The sequence below is a fragment of the Aegilops tauschii genome, chromosome 5 (assembly GCF_002575655.3).
Source record: "Aegilops tauschii subsp. strangulata cultivar AL8/78 chromosome 5, Aet v6.0, whole genome shotgun sequence".
NCBI lineage: Eukaryota > Viridiplantae > Streptophyta > Magnoliopsida > Poales > Poaceae > Aegilops > Aegilops tauschii.
Genome location: NC_053039.3, coordinates 249,587,646 through 249,604,998, shown reverse-complemented (window position 1 = coordinate 249,604,998; position 17,353 = coordinate 249,587,646). Strand labels below are relative to the sequence as shown.

At 44.4% G+C, this 17,353-nt stretch overlaps 1 protein-coding gene across 1 annotated transcript in view; it reads left to right on the top strand.

The window, feature by feature from the left end:
* Positions 1 to 16,962, top strand: part of LOC141022737 (uncharacterized) — a 237,716-nt gene extending 220,754 nt beyond the window's left edge. Inside the window, exon 5 of the mRNA XM_073498996.1 lies at positions 16,540 to 16,962. Within this exon, the coding sequence (XP_073355097.1) occupies positions 16,540 to 16,962 (423 nt within the window). The remainder of the gene's footprint in view (positions 1 to 16,539) is intronic.
* Positions 16,963 to 17,353: the final 391 nt, after the last annotated feature.

Below are 17,353 nucleotides of genomic sequence, written 5' to 3'. Positions count from 1 at the left end.
CTCGCCATACTCGATACACCCCGGAAACACCAAGATGTATTTGGATTTGAAGTAGCATTTCTGGTGGACTGGTATGAAGAAGGATATTTCCGAGTATGTAGCCGTATGTGATGTATGCCAGAGAGTGAAGGCAGAACATCAGAAGCCAGCAGGATTGCTACAGCCTATGCCAATACCCGAATGGAAGTGGGATAAGCTTGGCATGGATTTTATCACCGGATTGCCCAGGACCAAATCAGGATATGATTCTATATGGGTTGTAGTTGATCGCTTGACCAAAGTGGCTCACTTTATCCTAGTGAAAACCACGTATACAAGTGCGAAGTTGGCCAAGGTATACATGACCAGGATCGTATGTCTGCATGGATTTCCGAGGACCATCGTATCAGATAGAGGAACGCAGTTTACTTCAAAATTTTGGCATCAGTTGCACCAGACCTTGGGTACCAGACTGGAGTTCAGTACAACTTTTCACCCACAGACAGATGGACAGACTGAGAGAGTCAATCAGATTCTGGAGGACATGTTGAGAGCCTGTGCACTAGACTACGGATCTAGTTGGGATGACAACTTTCCCTACGCGGAGTTCTCATACAACAACAGTTTCCAGGACAGTTTGAAGATGGCACCGTTTGAAGCCTTGTATGGGAGAAGATGCCGAACACCGTTGATGTGGGATGAAGTTGGAGACCGCCAGTTGTTTGGACCGGACTTGATTAAGGAATCTGAAGAGAAGGTTAAATTGATTCGAGATAGACTGAAGGTAGCCCAGTCAAGGCAGAAGAGTTATGCAGATTCAAAACACAAGGAGGTAGTCTATGAAATCGGACACATATCGTATCTGCGAGTTTCACCCTTGCGAGGTGTTAAACGTTTTGGAGTTAAGGGAAAGTTAGCCCCGAGATTTGTGGGACCATACCGTGTTTTGGAACGCATGGGAGAGGTTGCCTACAAGTTGGAGTTACCCGAAGGACTGTCAGGAGTTCATGATGTGTTTCACGTTTCCCAGTTGAAGAAGTGTCATGCTGAGATGGCCGATATATTGCTGAGAGATACAGTACCCCTGGAGGCAATTCAGTTGGACAGTGATTTGACCTATGAAGAGAAACCAGTCAAAATTCTTGAGTTTGCCAGCCGAGTTACTCGTAGTAAGGTTATCAAGTTTTGCAACGTTCAGTGGAGCCACCATACCGAGGATGAAGCAATCTGGGAAGGAGAGGATGATCTTCGCAAAGACCACCCACACCTATTTTCTAGCCAACCCGAATCTCGAGGGCGAGATTCATCTTAAGGGGGGTAGGTTTGTAACATCCCGAATTTTCAATTTGGAATGTTATACATAGGTCATTCATGCATATCATATTTTGTTGCATTTCGTTTCGCGATCCTCGAAATTCTAAGCAACTCAAGGACCCTCGGAGAGAGAGTTGGGGATTTCATGTTTTTCATATTTGACTTTTATCAAATATCGAAACAAGGATCACTTTGGTTTATTTATTTTCTCTCCAAAATATTTCATAAAAAATAATAAGAGAGGAGATAATATGACTTCTCCAAAATAAATGAAATATTGGAGGAAAAATATTAAAATCAGATTAATATTTTTTTTATTGGGTTTTTATTGAAATTTTATTTGAATTAGAAACAAGGTGCATTTTTCAAAATTGCATTTTAGGCCAAGAAAATGTTCACCCTGTTCTAAATATTTTATTTAGACGGTGAAAACTTGTTTTGGTATTTTTAGATTTTTTATTTATATTTCTAGGATTTTATTTCGGCGGAATATGTTAAAAGAAAGTTCCCGCCGGACCGCACTGGGCCGAGGCCCAGCCGGCCCATCCGCACGCCTCCCCGCACCGGCTCAGGAGAGGACTCCCGAGCAGCGCCGCCGCCAGGACGTGTCCGTCCCGGACACGCCGCCACCGCCTCCCTCCCCTCCTTAAAAGCCGCCACCCCCGCCCCCACATCGCCACCCCACCCCGCCACCGCAGCCCCCGCCGCCGAGCCGCCTAGCGCCGCCCGCCTCGCCGCCGCACCACCCGCGCCACCCCGCCGTCGCCCGCGCCGCCGCCCCGCTCGCCGGAAGCCGCCGGAGCCGCGCCGGAGTTCGCAAATCTCGCCGTTCGTTTTTTTTGGTTTAGGTAAAAATTGTCGGTTTAAAAAAAAACCTAGTTGCGTTTTTTTGATCGGTTCATCGGTTTTCTCGGTTTAGTTTATTTAGCGGACGTTCAACCGTACGTTCGTTTTAACGAACGGTTTTCGCCCGTTAGTCACAGACAACGAACGTTCGTTCGTTAGCCTGTTCGTCCGTTTTTCTTTTTCTCGGGTTTTTCGCGATTATTTTCGATCGCGATTACTGATCCGATTTTCGTTTAAGTTTATCTTTTCGCTCATTTATCGGAATCAGGCGATTCAAGCGCCTAGATCTTCGTCTCGAAACCCTCTTTCTGTTTAACCAACTTGAACAAGATTTTGGTACTGTAAAATTTGACTTTAGTTCAGATTAGTAATCGGATCTTGTTTCTTTCGCAGTTTGAGTTTCGTTGCTCCGTCTGATTTGATTCTTTTTGCAAACCGGAGTTCTTAATTTGAACTTTCTGGTTAGATCTTCTTATTTGAGTTTTACCCGTGCATCTTTGATTGATTGCTTATGTATGCTATTGTTTGTTTGCGATAGAATTCCCGGAGTGCAAAGCGTGCTACTACGAGTCCCTAGGTTTTGCGGATCGTCAGCAAGGCAAGTAACACATTGATCATACCCCTTTATTACCCAGTTTTCATGCATTAGATACAACCCTCACACATTGCATGAGTAGGATCTCTTAACTTGTGGGTTTGGGAAGTAGTTGATGAGGTAGAACCTATTGTCCTGTTTATTATCAAACCCTGGGAGTTACTTCTACGTTATGCTTATATTGCTATGCTATGCTCGTAGACGTGGATTGGGTTTGAGTGTATCCATGACAGATGTGAGATTCTTAATTAATGGTTCAACTTAAGGTGGAAACTTTAATACACATCTGGGTGGATTGCTTGTTTGGGCACGTGGAGAATCCAGTGTTGTCCTAGGATATCCCGGAGAACCCGTCTGATCATCCTACGGTCCGCCACCCAGGCTCAAAGGGATCTTAATATTATTCATGCTAGAAACTTCCGTGTGCAGCCACAAGCCATTATGGGCTCTGGCATAGTTTGAGTAAGTTGTGTGACCTCTTTTAGTGGTGGGCTAGCAGATGTAGAGGGAAAGTAGGTGTAACTGTCCACCCAGAGTAAAGAGTTAATGCTTCCGAAAGACTGTGTCTCGGTCATCCGTTTCTCAAACATCATGTAGTGCAAGAAATCCAACGGAGGAGATCGAGTCTTGTGGGGAAAAGTGCGCAAACCTCTGGACAGTGTACAATCTAATCATGGTTAGCCGTGTCCCCGGTTATGGACATCTTGAGTATCCAGTACTTGGATTATCCTATTGTATCTCATCACTCTAATTTAAATTTTGTTGGGTTAATGAATTACTTTAATTGGGATTGAGTTGGAGGAACCTTCTAAATGATGTTTCAACTACCATCATAGTTAAAATAAAACTTATCCCTTTGTTGTAGGAAAAAATTGGCTTTTCGCAAAAACCTTATAACCATAGAGCCTCCACCAGCCATATTTGCATATAGTGGTAGCATTATTCTGTTCATTGCTCTACTATGTTACATTGTCAGCATATTCCATGTGCTGACCCGTTTTCGGGCTGCAACGTATCATGTTGCAGACTTTTCAGACGAGGAGTAAGGTTCGCTAGGTCATTGTCGTGCAGCTCAGCTATGTCGTTGGAGTTGATGGACTAACTTTATCTTCCAAGCCTTCCGCTGTTATCGTATTAGATGGCCTTAAGCCATATTTATTGTAATAAGTTCTCTTTTGAGACATTCGATGTAATAAGTGTGTGATTGCTACTCTATTATAAATCCTACGAGTACTGTGTGTGTCAGCATTACCGATCCAGGAATGACACTGAAGCACACAGACTTGACCGTTTGAGGTCGGGTCGCTACAGTTTCCTAGCCATAGATATGAGTTGTCATTTGATTAACAGGATCACATCATTAGAGAATGATGTGATTGACTTGAACCATTCCGTTAGCTTAGCACTTGATCGTTTAGTTTATTGCTATTGCTTTCTTCATGACTTATACATGTTCCTATGACTAAGATTATGCAAGTCCCGAATACCGAAGGAACACTTAGTGTGCTATCAAACGTCCCAACGTAACTAGGTGATAATAAAGATGCTCTACAGGTGTCTCCGATGGTGTTTGTTGGGTTGGCATAGATCTAGATTAGGATGTGTCACTCCGTGTTATGGAGAGGTATCTCTGGGTCCTCTCGGTAATGCACATCACTATAAGCCTTGTAAGCAATGTGACTAATGAGTTAGTTGCGGGATGATGCATTACGGAACGAATAAAGAGACTTGCCGGTAACGAGATTTAACTAGGTATTGAGATACCGACGATCGAATCTCAGGCAAGTAACTTACCGATGACAAAGGGAACAACGTATGTTGTTATGCGGTTTGACCGATAAATATCTTCATAGAATATGTAGGAACCAATATGAGCATCCAGGTTCCGCTATTAGTTATTGACCGGAGATGAGTCTCGGTCATGTCTACATAGTTCTCGAACCCGTAGGGTCCGCACGCTTAACGTTCGGTGACGATCGGTATTATGAGTTTATGTGTTTTGATGTAGTGAAGGTTGTTCGGACTCCCAGATGTGATCACGGACATGACGAGGAGTCTCGAAATGGTCGAGACATAAAGATCGATATATTGGATGGCTATGTTTGGACATCGGAATGGTTCCGGGTGAGTTCGGGCATTTACCGGAGTACCGGGAGGTTACCGGAACCCCCCGGGGAGTATATGGGCCTTATTGGGCCTTAGTGGGAGAGAGGAGGAGGCGGCCAAGGAGCGGGCCCCCCCCCAAGCCCAATCCGAATTGGGTGGGGGGCCGGGCCCCCTTTCCTTCCTCCCTCTCTCCTCCTTCCTTTCTCTACTACTCCAACTAGGGAAGGGGGGAATCCTACTCCCGGTGGGAGTAGGACTCCCCTAGGGCGCGCCATAGAGAGGGCCGGCACCTCCCCTCCTCCACTCCTTTATATACGGGGGAGGGGGGCACCCCATAGATAGACAAGTTTATTGTTTAGCCGTGTGTGGTGCCCCCCTCCACAGATTTCCACCTCGGTCATATCGTTGTAGTGCTTAGGCGAAGCCCTGCATCGGTAACTTCATCATCACCGTCATCACGCCGTCGTGCCGACGAAGCTCTCTCTCGACACTCAGCTAGATCTAGAGTTCGTGGGACGTCACCGAGCTGAACATGTGCAGATCGTGGAGGTTCCGTACTTTCGGTACTAGGACCAGTCGGATCGTGAAGACGTACGACTACATCAACCGCGTTGTCATAACGCTTCCGCTTTCGGTCTACGAGGGTATGTGGACAACACTCTCCCCTCTCGTTGTTGTGCATCACCTAGATGGATCTTGCGTGTGCGTAGGAATTTTTTTGAAATTACTGCGTTCCCCAACAGTGGTATCAGAGCCAGGTCTATTCGTAGATGTTATATGCACGATAATAGTCATACTGCTTACCAGCATGTCATACTTTGATTCGGCGGTATTGTTGGATGAAGCGGCCCGGACCGACATTACGGTACGCTTACGCGAGACTGGTTCTACCGACGTGCTTTGCACACAGGTGGCTGGTGGGTGTCAGTTTCTCCAACTTTAGTTTAATCGAGTGTGACTACGCCAGGTCCTTGTTGAATGTTAAAATAGCACACTTGACAAAAAATCGTTGTGGTTTTGATGCGTAGGTAAGAACGGTTCTTGCTCAGCCCGTAGCAGCCACGTAAAACTTGCAACAACAAAGTAGAGGACGTCTAACTAGTTTTTGCAGGGCATGTTGTGATGTGATATGGTCAAGACATGATGCTAAATTTTATTGTATGAGATGATCATGTTTTGTAACACAGTTATCAGCAACGGGCAGGAGCCATATGGTTGTCGCTTTATTGTATGAAATGCAATCGCCATGTAATTGCTTTACTTTATCACTAAGCGGTAGCGATAGTCGTAGAAGCAATAGTTGGCGAGACGACGATGATGCTACGATGGAGATCAAGGTGTCATGCCGGTGACGATGGTGATCATGACGGTGCTTTGGAGGTGGAGATCAAAGGCACAAGATGATGATGGCCATATCATATCACTTATATTGATTTCATGTGATGTTTATCCTTTATGCATCTTATTTTGCTTAGTTCGGCGGTAGCATTATAAGATGATCTCTCACTAAATTTCAAGGTACAAGTGTTCTCCCTGAGTATGCACCATTGTGAAAGTTCGTCGTGCCGAGACACCACGTGATGATCGGGTGTGATAAGCTCTACGTTCACATACAACGGGTGCAAGCCAGTTTTGCACACGCAGAATACTCGGGTAAACTTGACGAGCCTAGCATATGCAGATATGGCCTCAGAACACTGAGACCGAAAGGTCGAGCGTGAATCATATAGTAGATATGATCAACATAGTGATGTTCACCATTGGAAACTACTCCATCTCACGTGATGATCGGACATGGTTTAGTTGATATGGATCACGTGATCACTTAGATGATTAGAGGGATGTGTATCTAAGTGGGAGTTCTTAAGTAGTATGATTAACTGAACTTTAATTTATCATGAACTTAGTACCTGATAGTATTTTGCATGTCTATATTGTTGTAGATCAATGGCCCATGCTACAGTTCCTTTGAATTTTAATGCGTTCCTAGAGAAAGCTAAGTTGAAAGATGATGGTAGCAACTACACGGACAGGGTCCGTAACTTGAGGATTATCCTCATTGCTGCACAGAAGAATTACGTCCTAGAGGCACCGCTAGGTGCCAGGCCTTCTGCAGATGATGTTGATGACGTTAAGAATGTCTGGCAGAGTAAAGCTGATGACTACTCGATAGGCAAGCATGCCATGCTTTACGGCTTAGAACCGGGACTTCAACGACGTTTTGAACGTCATGGAGCATAAGAGATGTTCCAGGAGTTGAAGTTAATATTTCAAGCAAATGCCCGGATTGAGAGATATGAAGTCTCCAATAAGTTCTACAGCTGCAAAATGGAGGAGAATAGTTCTGTCGGTGAACATATACTCAGAATGTTTGGGTACCACAACCACTTGACTCAGCTGGGAGTTAACCTTCCTGATGATAGTGTCATTGACAGAGTTCTTCAACCACTACCACCAAGCTAGAAGAGCTTCGTGATGAACTATACTATGCAAGGGATGGATAAGACAATTCCCGAGCTCTTCACAATGCTAAAGGCTGCGGAGGTAGAAATCAAAAAGGAGCATCAAGTGTTGATGGTCAACAAGACCACCAGTTTCAAGAAAAAGTGTAAAGGGAAGAAGGGGAACTTCAAGAAGAACGGCAAGCAAGTTGCTGCTCAAGTGAAGAAGCCCAAGTCTGGACCTAAGCCTAAGACTGACTGCTTCTACTGCAAAGGGACTAGTCACTGGAAGCGGAACTGCCCCAAGTATTTGGTGGATAGGAAGGATGGCAAGGTGAACAAAGGTATATGTGATATACATGTTATTGATGTGTACCTTACTAATGCTCGCAGTAGTGCCTGGGTAGTTGGTACTGGTTCCGTTGCTAATATTTGCAACTCAAAACAGGGACTACGGATTAAGCGAAGATTGGCTAAGGACGAGGTGACGATGCGCGTGGGAAATGGTTCCAAAGTCGATGTGATCGCCGTCGGCATGCTACCTCTACATCTACCTTCGGGATTAGTTTTAGACCAGAATAATTGTTATTTGGTGCCAGCGTTAAGCATGAACATTATATCTGGATCTTGTTTGATGCAAGACGGTTATTCATTTAAATCCAAGAACAATGGTTGTTCTATTTATATGAGTAATATCTTTTATGGTCATGCACACTTGAAGAGTGGTCTATTTTTGTTGAATCTCGATAGTAGTGACACACATATTCATAATATTGAAGCCAAAAGATGCAGAATTGATAATGATAGTGCAACCTATTTGTGGCACTGTCGTTTGGGCCATATTGGTGTAAAGCGCATGAAGAAACTCCATTCTGATGGACTTTTGGAATCACTTGATTATGAATCACTTGGTACTTGTGAACCATGCCTCATGGGCAAGATGAGTAAAACTCCGTTCTCCGGAACAATGGAGTGAGCAACAGATTTATTGGAAATCCTAAATACTGATGTATGTGGTCCAATGAACATTGAGGCTTGCGGCGGCTATCGTTATTTTCTGACCTTCACAGATGATTTGAGCAGATATGGGTATATCTACTTGATGAAACATAAGTCTGAAACATTTGAAAAGTTCAAAGAATTTCAGAGGGAAGTGGAAAATCGTCGTAACAAGAAAATAAAGTTTCTACGATCTGATCATGGAGAAGAATATTTGAGTTACGAGTTTGATCTTCATTTGAAACAATGCGGAACAGTTTCGCAACTCACACCACCCGGAACACCAGAGCGTAATGGTGTGTCCGAACGTCGTAATCGTACTTTACTAGATATGTGCGATCTATGATGTCTCTTACTGATTTACCGCTATCATTTTGGGGTTACGCTTTAGAGATAGCTACATTCACGTTAAATAGGGCACCATCTAAATCCGTTGAGACGACACCTTATGAACTGTGGTTTGGCAAGAAACCCAAGTTGTCATTTCTTAAAGTTTGGGGTTGCGATGCTTTTGTGAAAACGCTTCAACCTGATAAGCTCGAACCCAAATCGGAGAAATGTGTCTTCATAGGATAGCCAAAGGAGACTGTTGGGTACACCTTCTATCACAGATCCGAAGGCAACACATTCGTTGCCAAGAATGGATCCTTTCTAGAGAAGGAGTTTCTCTCGAAAGAAGTAGTGGTAGGAAAATAGAACTTGATGAGGTAACTGTACCTGCTCCCTTATTGGAAAGTAGTTGATCACAGAAATCAGTTCTAGTGATTTCTACACCAGTAAGTGAGGAAGCTATTGATGATGATCATGAAACTTCTGATCAAGTTACTACCGAACCTCGTAGGTCAACTAGAGTAAGATCCTCACCACAGTGGTACGGTAATCCTATTCTGGAGGTCATGTTACATGACCATGACGAACCTACGAACCATGAGGAAGCGACGATGAGCCCAGATTCCACGAAATGGCTTGAGGCCATGAAATCTGAGATGGCCTCCATGTATGAGAACAAAGTGTGGACTTTGGTTGACTTGCCCGACGATCGGCAAGCCATCGAGAATAAATGGATCTTCAAGAAGAAGACTTACGTTGATGGTAATGTTACTGTTTACAAAGCTCGACTTGTTGCGAAAGGTTTTCGACAAGTTCAAGGAGTTGACTACGATGAGACTTTCTCACCCGTAGCGATGCTTAAGTCTGTTCGAATCATGTTAGAAATTGCTGCATTTTATGATTATGAAATTTGGCAAATGGATGTAGAAGACTGCATTCCAGAATGGATTTCTGGAAGAAGAGTTGTATATGATGCAACCTGAAAGTTTTATCGATCCAATGGATGCTAACAAAGTGTGCAAGCTCCAGCGATCCATTTATGGACTGGTGCAAGCATCTCAGAGTTGGAATAAACGTTTTGATAGTGTGATCAAAGCATATGGTTTTATACAGACTTTTGGAGAAGCCTGTATTACAAGAAAGTGAGTGGGAGCTCTGTAGCATTTCTAATATTATATGTGGATGACATATTGTTGATTGGAAATGATATAGAATTTCTGGATAGCATAAAAGGATACTTGAATAAGAGTTTTTCAATGAAAGACCTCGGTCAAGATGCTTATATATTAGGCATCAAGATCTATAGAAATAGATCAAGACGCTTAATTGGACTTTCACAAAGCACATTCCTTGATAAAGTTTTGAAGAAGTTCAAAATGGATCAAGCAAAGAAAGGGTTCTTGCCTGTGTTACAAGGTGTGAAATTGAGTCAGACTCAATGTCCGACCACTGCAGAAGATAGAGAGAAAATGAAAGTCATTCCCTATGCTTCAGCCATTGGTTCTATCATGTATGCAATGCTGTCTACCAGACCTGATGTGTGCCTTGCTATTAGTTTAGCAGGGAGGTACCAAAGTAATCCAGGAGTGGATCACTGGACGGTGGTCATGAACATCCTGAAATACCTAAAAAGGACTAAGGATATGTTTCTCGTTTATGGAGGTGACAAAGAGCTCGTCGTAAATGGTTATGTCGTTGCAAGCTTTGACACCGATCCAGATGACTCTAAGTTACGAACCGGATACGTATTTATATTGAACGGTGGAGCTGTAAGTTGGTGCAGTTCTAAGCAAAGCGTCGTGGTGGGATCTACGTGTGAAGCGGAGTACATAGCTGCTTCAGAAGCAGAAAATGAAGAAGTCTGGATGAAGGAGTTCATATCCGATCTAGGTGTCATACCTAGTGCATCGGGTCCAATGAAAATCTTTTGTGACAATACTGGTGCTATTGCCTTGGCAAAGGAATCCAGATGTCACAAGAGAACCAAGCACATCAAGAGACGCTTCAATTCCATCCGCGATCAAGTCAAGGAGGGAGACATAGAGATTTGCAAAATACATACGGATCTGAATGTTGCAGACCCGTTGACTAAGCCTCTCTCACGAGCAAAACATGATCAACACCAAGACTCCATGGGTGTTAGAATCATTACTGTGTAATCTAGATTATTGACTCTAGTGCAAGTGGGAGACTGAAGCAAATATGCCCTAGAGGCAACACTACAGTTGTTATTTATATTTCCTCATATCATGATAAATGTTTATTATTCATGCTAGAATTGTATTAACCAGAAACTTAGTACATGTGTGAATACATAGACAGATAGAGTGTCACTAGTATGCCTCTACTTGACTAGCTCGTTGAATCAAAGATGGTTAAGTTTCCTAGCCATAGACATGATTTGTCATTTGATTAACGGGATCACGCATTAGAGAATGATGTGATTGACTTGACCCATTATGTTAGCTTAGCACTTGATCATTTAGTTTATTACTATTGCTTTCTTCATGACTTATACATGTTCCTATGACTATGAGATTATGCAACTCCCGAATACCAAAGGAACACTTAGTGTGCTATCAAATGTCACAACGTAACTGGGTGATTATAAAGATGCTCTACAGGTGTCTCCGATGGTGTTTGTTGGGTTGGCATAGAACGAGATTAGGATTTGTCACTCCGTGTTACGGAGAGGTATCTCTGGGCCCTCTCAGTAATGCACATCACTATAAGCCTTGAAGCAATGTGACTAATGAGTTAGTTGCGGGATGATGCATTACGGAACGAGTAAAGAGACTTGCCGGTAACGAGATTGAACTAGGTATTGAGATACCGACGATCAAATCTCGGGCAAGTAACATACCGATGACAAAGGGAACAACATATGTTGTTATGCAGTCATGTCTACATAGTTATCGAACCCGTAGGGTCCGCACGCTTAACATTCGGTGACGATCGATATTATGAGTTTATGTGTTTTGATGTACCGAAGGTTGTTCGGAGTCCCGGATGTGATCACGGACATGACGAGGAGTTTCAAAATGGTGGAGACATAAAGATCGATATATTGGATGGCTATGTTTGGACATCGGAATGGTTCCGGGTGAGTTCGGGCATTTACTGGAGTACCGAGAGGTTACCGGAACCCCCCAGGGAGTATATGGGCCTTATTGGGCCTTAGTGGGAGAGAGGAGGAGGCGGCCAAGGAGCCCCCCCCCAAGCCCAATCCGAATTGGGTGGGGGGCCGGCCCCCCTTTCCTTCCTCCCTCTCTCCTCCTTCCTTCCTCACCTGCTCCAACTAGGGAAGTGAGGGAATCCTACTCCCGGTGGGAGTAGGACTCCCCTAGGGCGCGCCATAGAGAGGGTCGGCCCCTCCCCTCCTCCACTCCTTTTTATACGGGGGGCGGGGGGCACCCCATAGACACACAAGTTGATTGTTTAGCCGTGTGCGGTGCCCCCCTCCACAGATTTCCACCTTGATCATATCGTTGTAGTGCTTAGGCGAAGCCCTGCATCGGTAACTTCATCATCACCGTCATCACGCCGTTGTGCTGACGAAGCTCTCCCTCGACACTCAGCTAGATCTAGAGTTCGTGGGACGTCACCGAGCTGAACGTGTGCAGATCGTGGAGGTGCCGTACTTTCGGTACTAGGATCAGTCGGATCGTGAAGACGTACGACTACATCAACCGCGTTGTCATAACGCTTCCGCTTTCACTCTACGAGGGTACGTGGACAACACTCTCCCCTCTCGTTGCTGTGCATCACCTAGATGGATCTTGCGTGTGCGTAGGAATTTTTTTGGAATTACTGCGTTCCCCAACAATTGTGTATAATTTGCCATGATATTATCAAGCAATTTGGTGGCTTCACCCAAAGTAATTTCCATAAAAGTTCCACCCGCGGCGGAATCTAAAAGATTTCGAGAAAAAAAATTCAACCCCACCTAATTTTTTTGTATGATCATCCAAAGATTTAACCCATGAGTTGGGCAATTAGTTAGCATCATTGTCATCCTTTCCCAAGATTGTGCAACATGCTCATGTGTTCAAGTTTCTTGAAATTCATGATCTGGGTTCTAAGGGAAATAATTTTTGCAGGCGGAAAATTCTTAGTGATAAAAGCATCTTTGCACTTATTCCACGAATCGATACTATTGCGAGGCAAAGAAGAGAACCAAATTTTTTGCAGAATCACGCAAAGAAAATGGAAATAATTTCATCTTGACCACATCATTGTCCACATCCTTTTTCTTGTGCATATCGCATAATTCCACGAAGGTATTAAGATGGGACGCAGCATCCTCATTAGGAGTACCGGAAAATTGGTCTTTCATAACAAGATTCAGCAAAGCAGTATTAATATCACAAGTCTCCGCACTAGTTGCAGGAGGAGCAAGCGGAGTGCCAATAAAATCATTGTTGTTGGTATTTGAGAAGTCACATAACTTGGTGTTCTCTTGAGTCATGATGACCACACAACAAGATAGCACTCAAAAACAGATCTGGCAAGGAAACGGCGAACGGAGAAAGAGAGGCGAATAAAACGGCAAATTTCTGTGAAGTGGGGGAGAGGAAACCGAGAGGCAAATGAAAAAAATGTAGATTGCAAGGGGATGGGATTTGTGATTAGGAACCTGGTTATGTTGAAGATCCTCCCTGGCAATTGCGCCAGAAATTATCCTTGATGGTTGTTGTTAGTACGTCGGTATTTCCCCCAAGAGGAAGGGATGATGTAGCACAACGACGGTAGGTATTTCCCTCAATGATGAAACCAAGGTTATCGAACCAGTAGGAGAACCAAGCAACACAACGTAAACAACACCTGCACACAAACAACAACACCTCGCAACCCGACGTGTTAAAGGGGTTGTCAATCCCTTCTGGGGTACGACGCCTCAAGATAGGCAAACAGACGTGAGGTAAATTGTAGTAGATTGATAGTTCGAACGCCAAATAAAATAAATAGAGATAAAACGCAGCAAGGTATTTTTGTATTTTTGGTTTAATAGATCTGAATAAAAAGGCAAAGGAAAAGTAGATCGCAAGGCAAATATATGAAAAAGAAGACCCGGGGGCCGTAGGTTTCACTAGTGGCTTCTCTCAAGAAAATAGCAAATGGTGGGTAAACAAATTACTGTTGGGCAATTGATAGAACTTCAAATAATTATGACGATATTCAGGCAATGATAATTACATAGGATCACGTCCAAGATTAGTAGACCGACTCCTGCCTGCATCTACTACTATTACTCCACACATCGACCGCTATCCAGCATGCATCTAGTGTATTAAGTTCATGGAAAAACGGAGTAATGCTATAAGAATGATGACATGATGTAGACAAGATCCGTTATCTATTGCGGCAGATAGGGATCCCGTCTTTTTATCCTTAGTAGCAATGATACATACGTGTCAGTTCCCTTTCTGTCACTGGGATCAAGCACCATAAGATCGAACCCACTACCGAGCACCTCTTCCTATTGCAAGATAAATAGATCAAGTTGGCCAAACAAAACCCAAATATCGGAGAAGAAATACGAGGCTATAAGAGATCATGCATAGAAGAGATCAAAGAAACTCAAATAACTTTCATGGATATAAAAAGATATAACTAATCATAAACTCAAAGTTCATCAAATCCCAACAAACACACCGCAAAAAGAGTTACATCATATGGATCTCCAAGAGACCATTGTATTGAGAATTCAGCAAGAGAGAGAGAGAGAGCCATCTAGCTACTAACTACGGGCCCTGATACGTCTCCAACGTATCTATAATTTTTGATTGTTCCATGCTATTATATTATCTGTTTTGGATCTTTAATGGGCTTTACTATACACTTTTATATTATTTTTGGGACTAACCTATTAACCCAAGGCCCAGTGCAAATTGCTGTTTTTTTGCCTATTTAAGTGTTTCGGAGAAAAGGAATATCAAACGGAGTCCAAACGGAATGAAACCTTCAGGAGAGTTATTTTTTGAACAAACGTGATCCAGAGGACTTGGAGTGGACGTCAAGAAATCAACGAGGAGGCCACGAGGCAGGGAGGTGCGCCTGCCCCCTGGGCGCGCCCCCACCCTCGTGGGCCCCTCGCAGCTCCACTGACCTATTTCTTCCTCCTATATATACCCATGTACCTCGAAACCAACCAGGAGCACCACGAAACCCTATTTCCACTGCCACAACCTTCTGTACCCGTGAGATCCCATCTTGGGGCCTTTTCAGGCGCTCCGCTGGAGGGGGAATCGATCACGAAGGGCTTCTACATCAACACCATGGCCTCTCCGATGATGTGTGAGTAGTTTACCTCAGACCTTCGGGTCCATAGTTATTAGCTAGATGGCTTCTTCTCTCTCTTTGGATCTCAATACAAAGTTCTCCTCGATCTTCTTGGAGATCTATTTGATGTAACTCTTTTTTGCGGCGTGTTTGTCGAGATCCGATGAATTGTGGGTTTATGATCAAGATTATCTATGAACAATATTTGAATCTCCTCTGAATTCTTTTATGTATGGTGTGTTATCTTTGCAAGTCTCTTCGAATTATCTGTTTGGTTTGGCCTACTAGATTGATCTTTCTTGCAATGGGAGAAGTGCTTAGCTTTGGGTTCAATCTTGCATTGCTCGATCCCAGTGACAGAAGGGGAAACGGCACGTATTGTATTGTTGCCATCGAGGATAAAAAGATGGGGTTTATATCATATTGCTTGAGTTTATCCCTCTACATCATGTCATCTTGCCTAATGTGTTACTCTGTTCTTATGAACTTAATACTCTAGATGCATGCTGGATAGCGGTCGATGTGTGGAGTAATAGTAGTAGATGCAGGCAGGAGTCGGTCTACTTGTCGCGGACGTGATGCCTATATACATGATCATGCCTAGATATTCTCATAACTATGCACTTTGCTATCAATTGCTCGACAGTAATTTCTTCACCCACCGTAATACTTATGCTATCTTGAGAGAAGCCACTAGTGAAACCTATGGCCCCCGGGTCTATTTTCCATCATATTAATCTCCTGACAACTAGCTATTTTTGGCGCCGTTTATTTTGCAATCTTTACTTTTAATCTTTATAACAAAAATACCAAAAATATTTATCTTATTATCTCTATCAGATCTCACTTTTGCAAGTGACCGTGAAGGGATTGACAACCCCTTTATCGCGTTGGTTGCAAGGTTCTTATTTGTTTGTGTAGGTACGAGGGACTTCCGTGTGGCCTCCTACTGGATTGATACCTTGGTTCTCAAAAACTGAGGGAAATACTTACGCTACTTTGCTGCATCACCCTTTCCTCTTCAAGGGAAAACCAACGCATGCTCAAGAGGTAGCAGGCCCGAAGGTCTACAAGGAACTACTCACGCATCATCGAAGAGGCACCAATGGAAGTGGTGAACCACTCCGTGATGGTGTCTAGATTGGATCTGGTGGTTCTGGACTCTGCGGCGACTGGATGAATATTTCGTCGACGCTTCTAGGGTTCTGGTATTTTTGGGGTATTTATAGAGCAAAGAAGCGGTACGGGGGCACCCGAGGTGGGCACAACCCACCAGGTGCAACCAGGGCCCATCTGCTTCCTTCTGGCCCATAAAAAATCATCATGGAGTTTCGTGGCATTTGGACTCCGTTTGATATTGATTTCCTGCGATGTAAAAAACATGGAAAAAACAGCAACTGGCACTTGGCACTATTTCAATAGGTTAGTACCAAAAAATGATATAAAATGACTATAAAATGATTATAAAACAGCCAAGATTGATAATAAAATAGCATGGAACAATCAAAAATTATAGATACGTTGGAGACGTATCACTGCGCGCCAGGAGAAGATCCTTGCCAATGCCGAGGAGAAGGCGGTGGCGGACTGCGACACCTTCACCACCCTTGAGCTCAGGGCTCACCGAGCACTGAAGTCGATCTGCAGAGGAGGGTTCAATGGCCCGCTCACGGTCCCCGAGGATGGTTATGCAAAGTTTTCCTCGCCTCGGAGCTTGAGGGTGTCGGCGCCAAGGTGGACGCCATCCTGGAGGCAGAATGCCGTGACCTCTTCTTTGTACCAACGACACGCGTCTTCAAGAACCATTATCTCCATGACGCCAGCTTCGACTTTGATGCCGTGACAGGCCCCGTTCCTCTCGAGCTACGCGCCGACACAGCGGAGGTCGTGAAGGGCCATGTGGTCATGCTGCTCGGGAAGTTCACCTGTCTCGATGGTGGATCTGCCTCAGTCGGCGCGGGCAGCGAAGGCGACAACATTGATGATGATGGCGCCATCGAAGACGAGCCTGCTGCGACCGAGGCGAGCGGTGGTGATGGTGGCAATGGAGGCGACGGTCCTTCCCCCTGAAGTTTATCCTGCAACGACTAATCGTGCCTCGCGGAGGCGTAAGACTTTACCTGAATTTGTGATACATTTGGTGCTTGTAATAACTGTTTGAACTCCGTAATTTTCTTTTCGCGCTTGGTTTCCTTCATGCTTGCCTTCATGCTCTGCGTCGGCAGGGCCCAGCCCCGCGATGCCTTGGCCGCCATTGGGTCATCAGGTCGCGATGCCTAGGCGAGGCCAAGGGGCGAAGGGCTACGTGACTAGTGAGTCCCCTGAGTCGTGATGCTTAGGGGTTCCCCTTGACGTGCGAGCGGCCCTCATGAAGGAAACGTGGGCGACAACGAGGTTAATCTGAGGCCCTTCATACCTTTTTCTCGCCAGCCTTCGCTTGGGGGACGCAGGAAAACCAGGT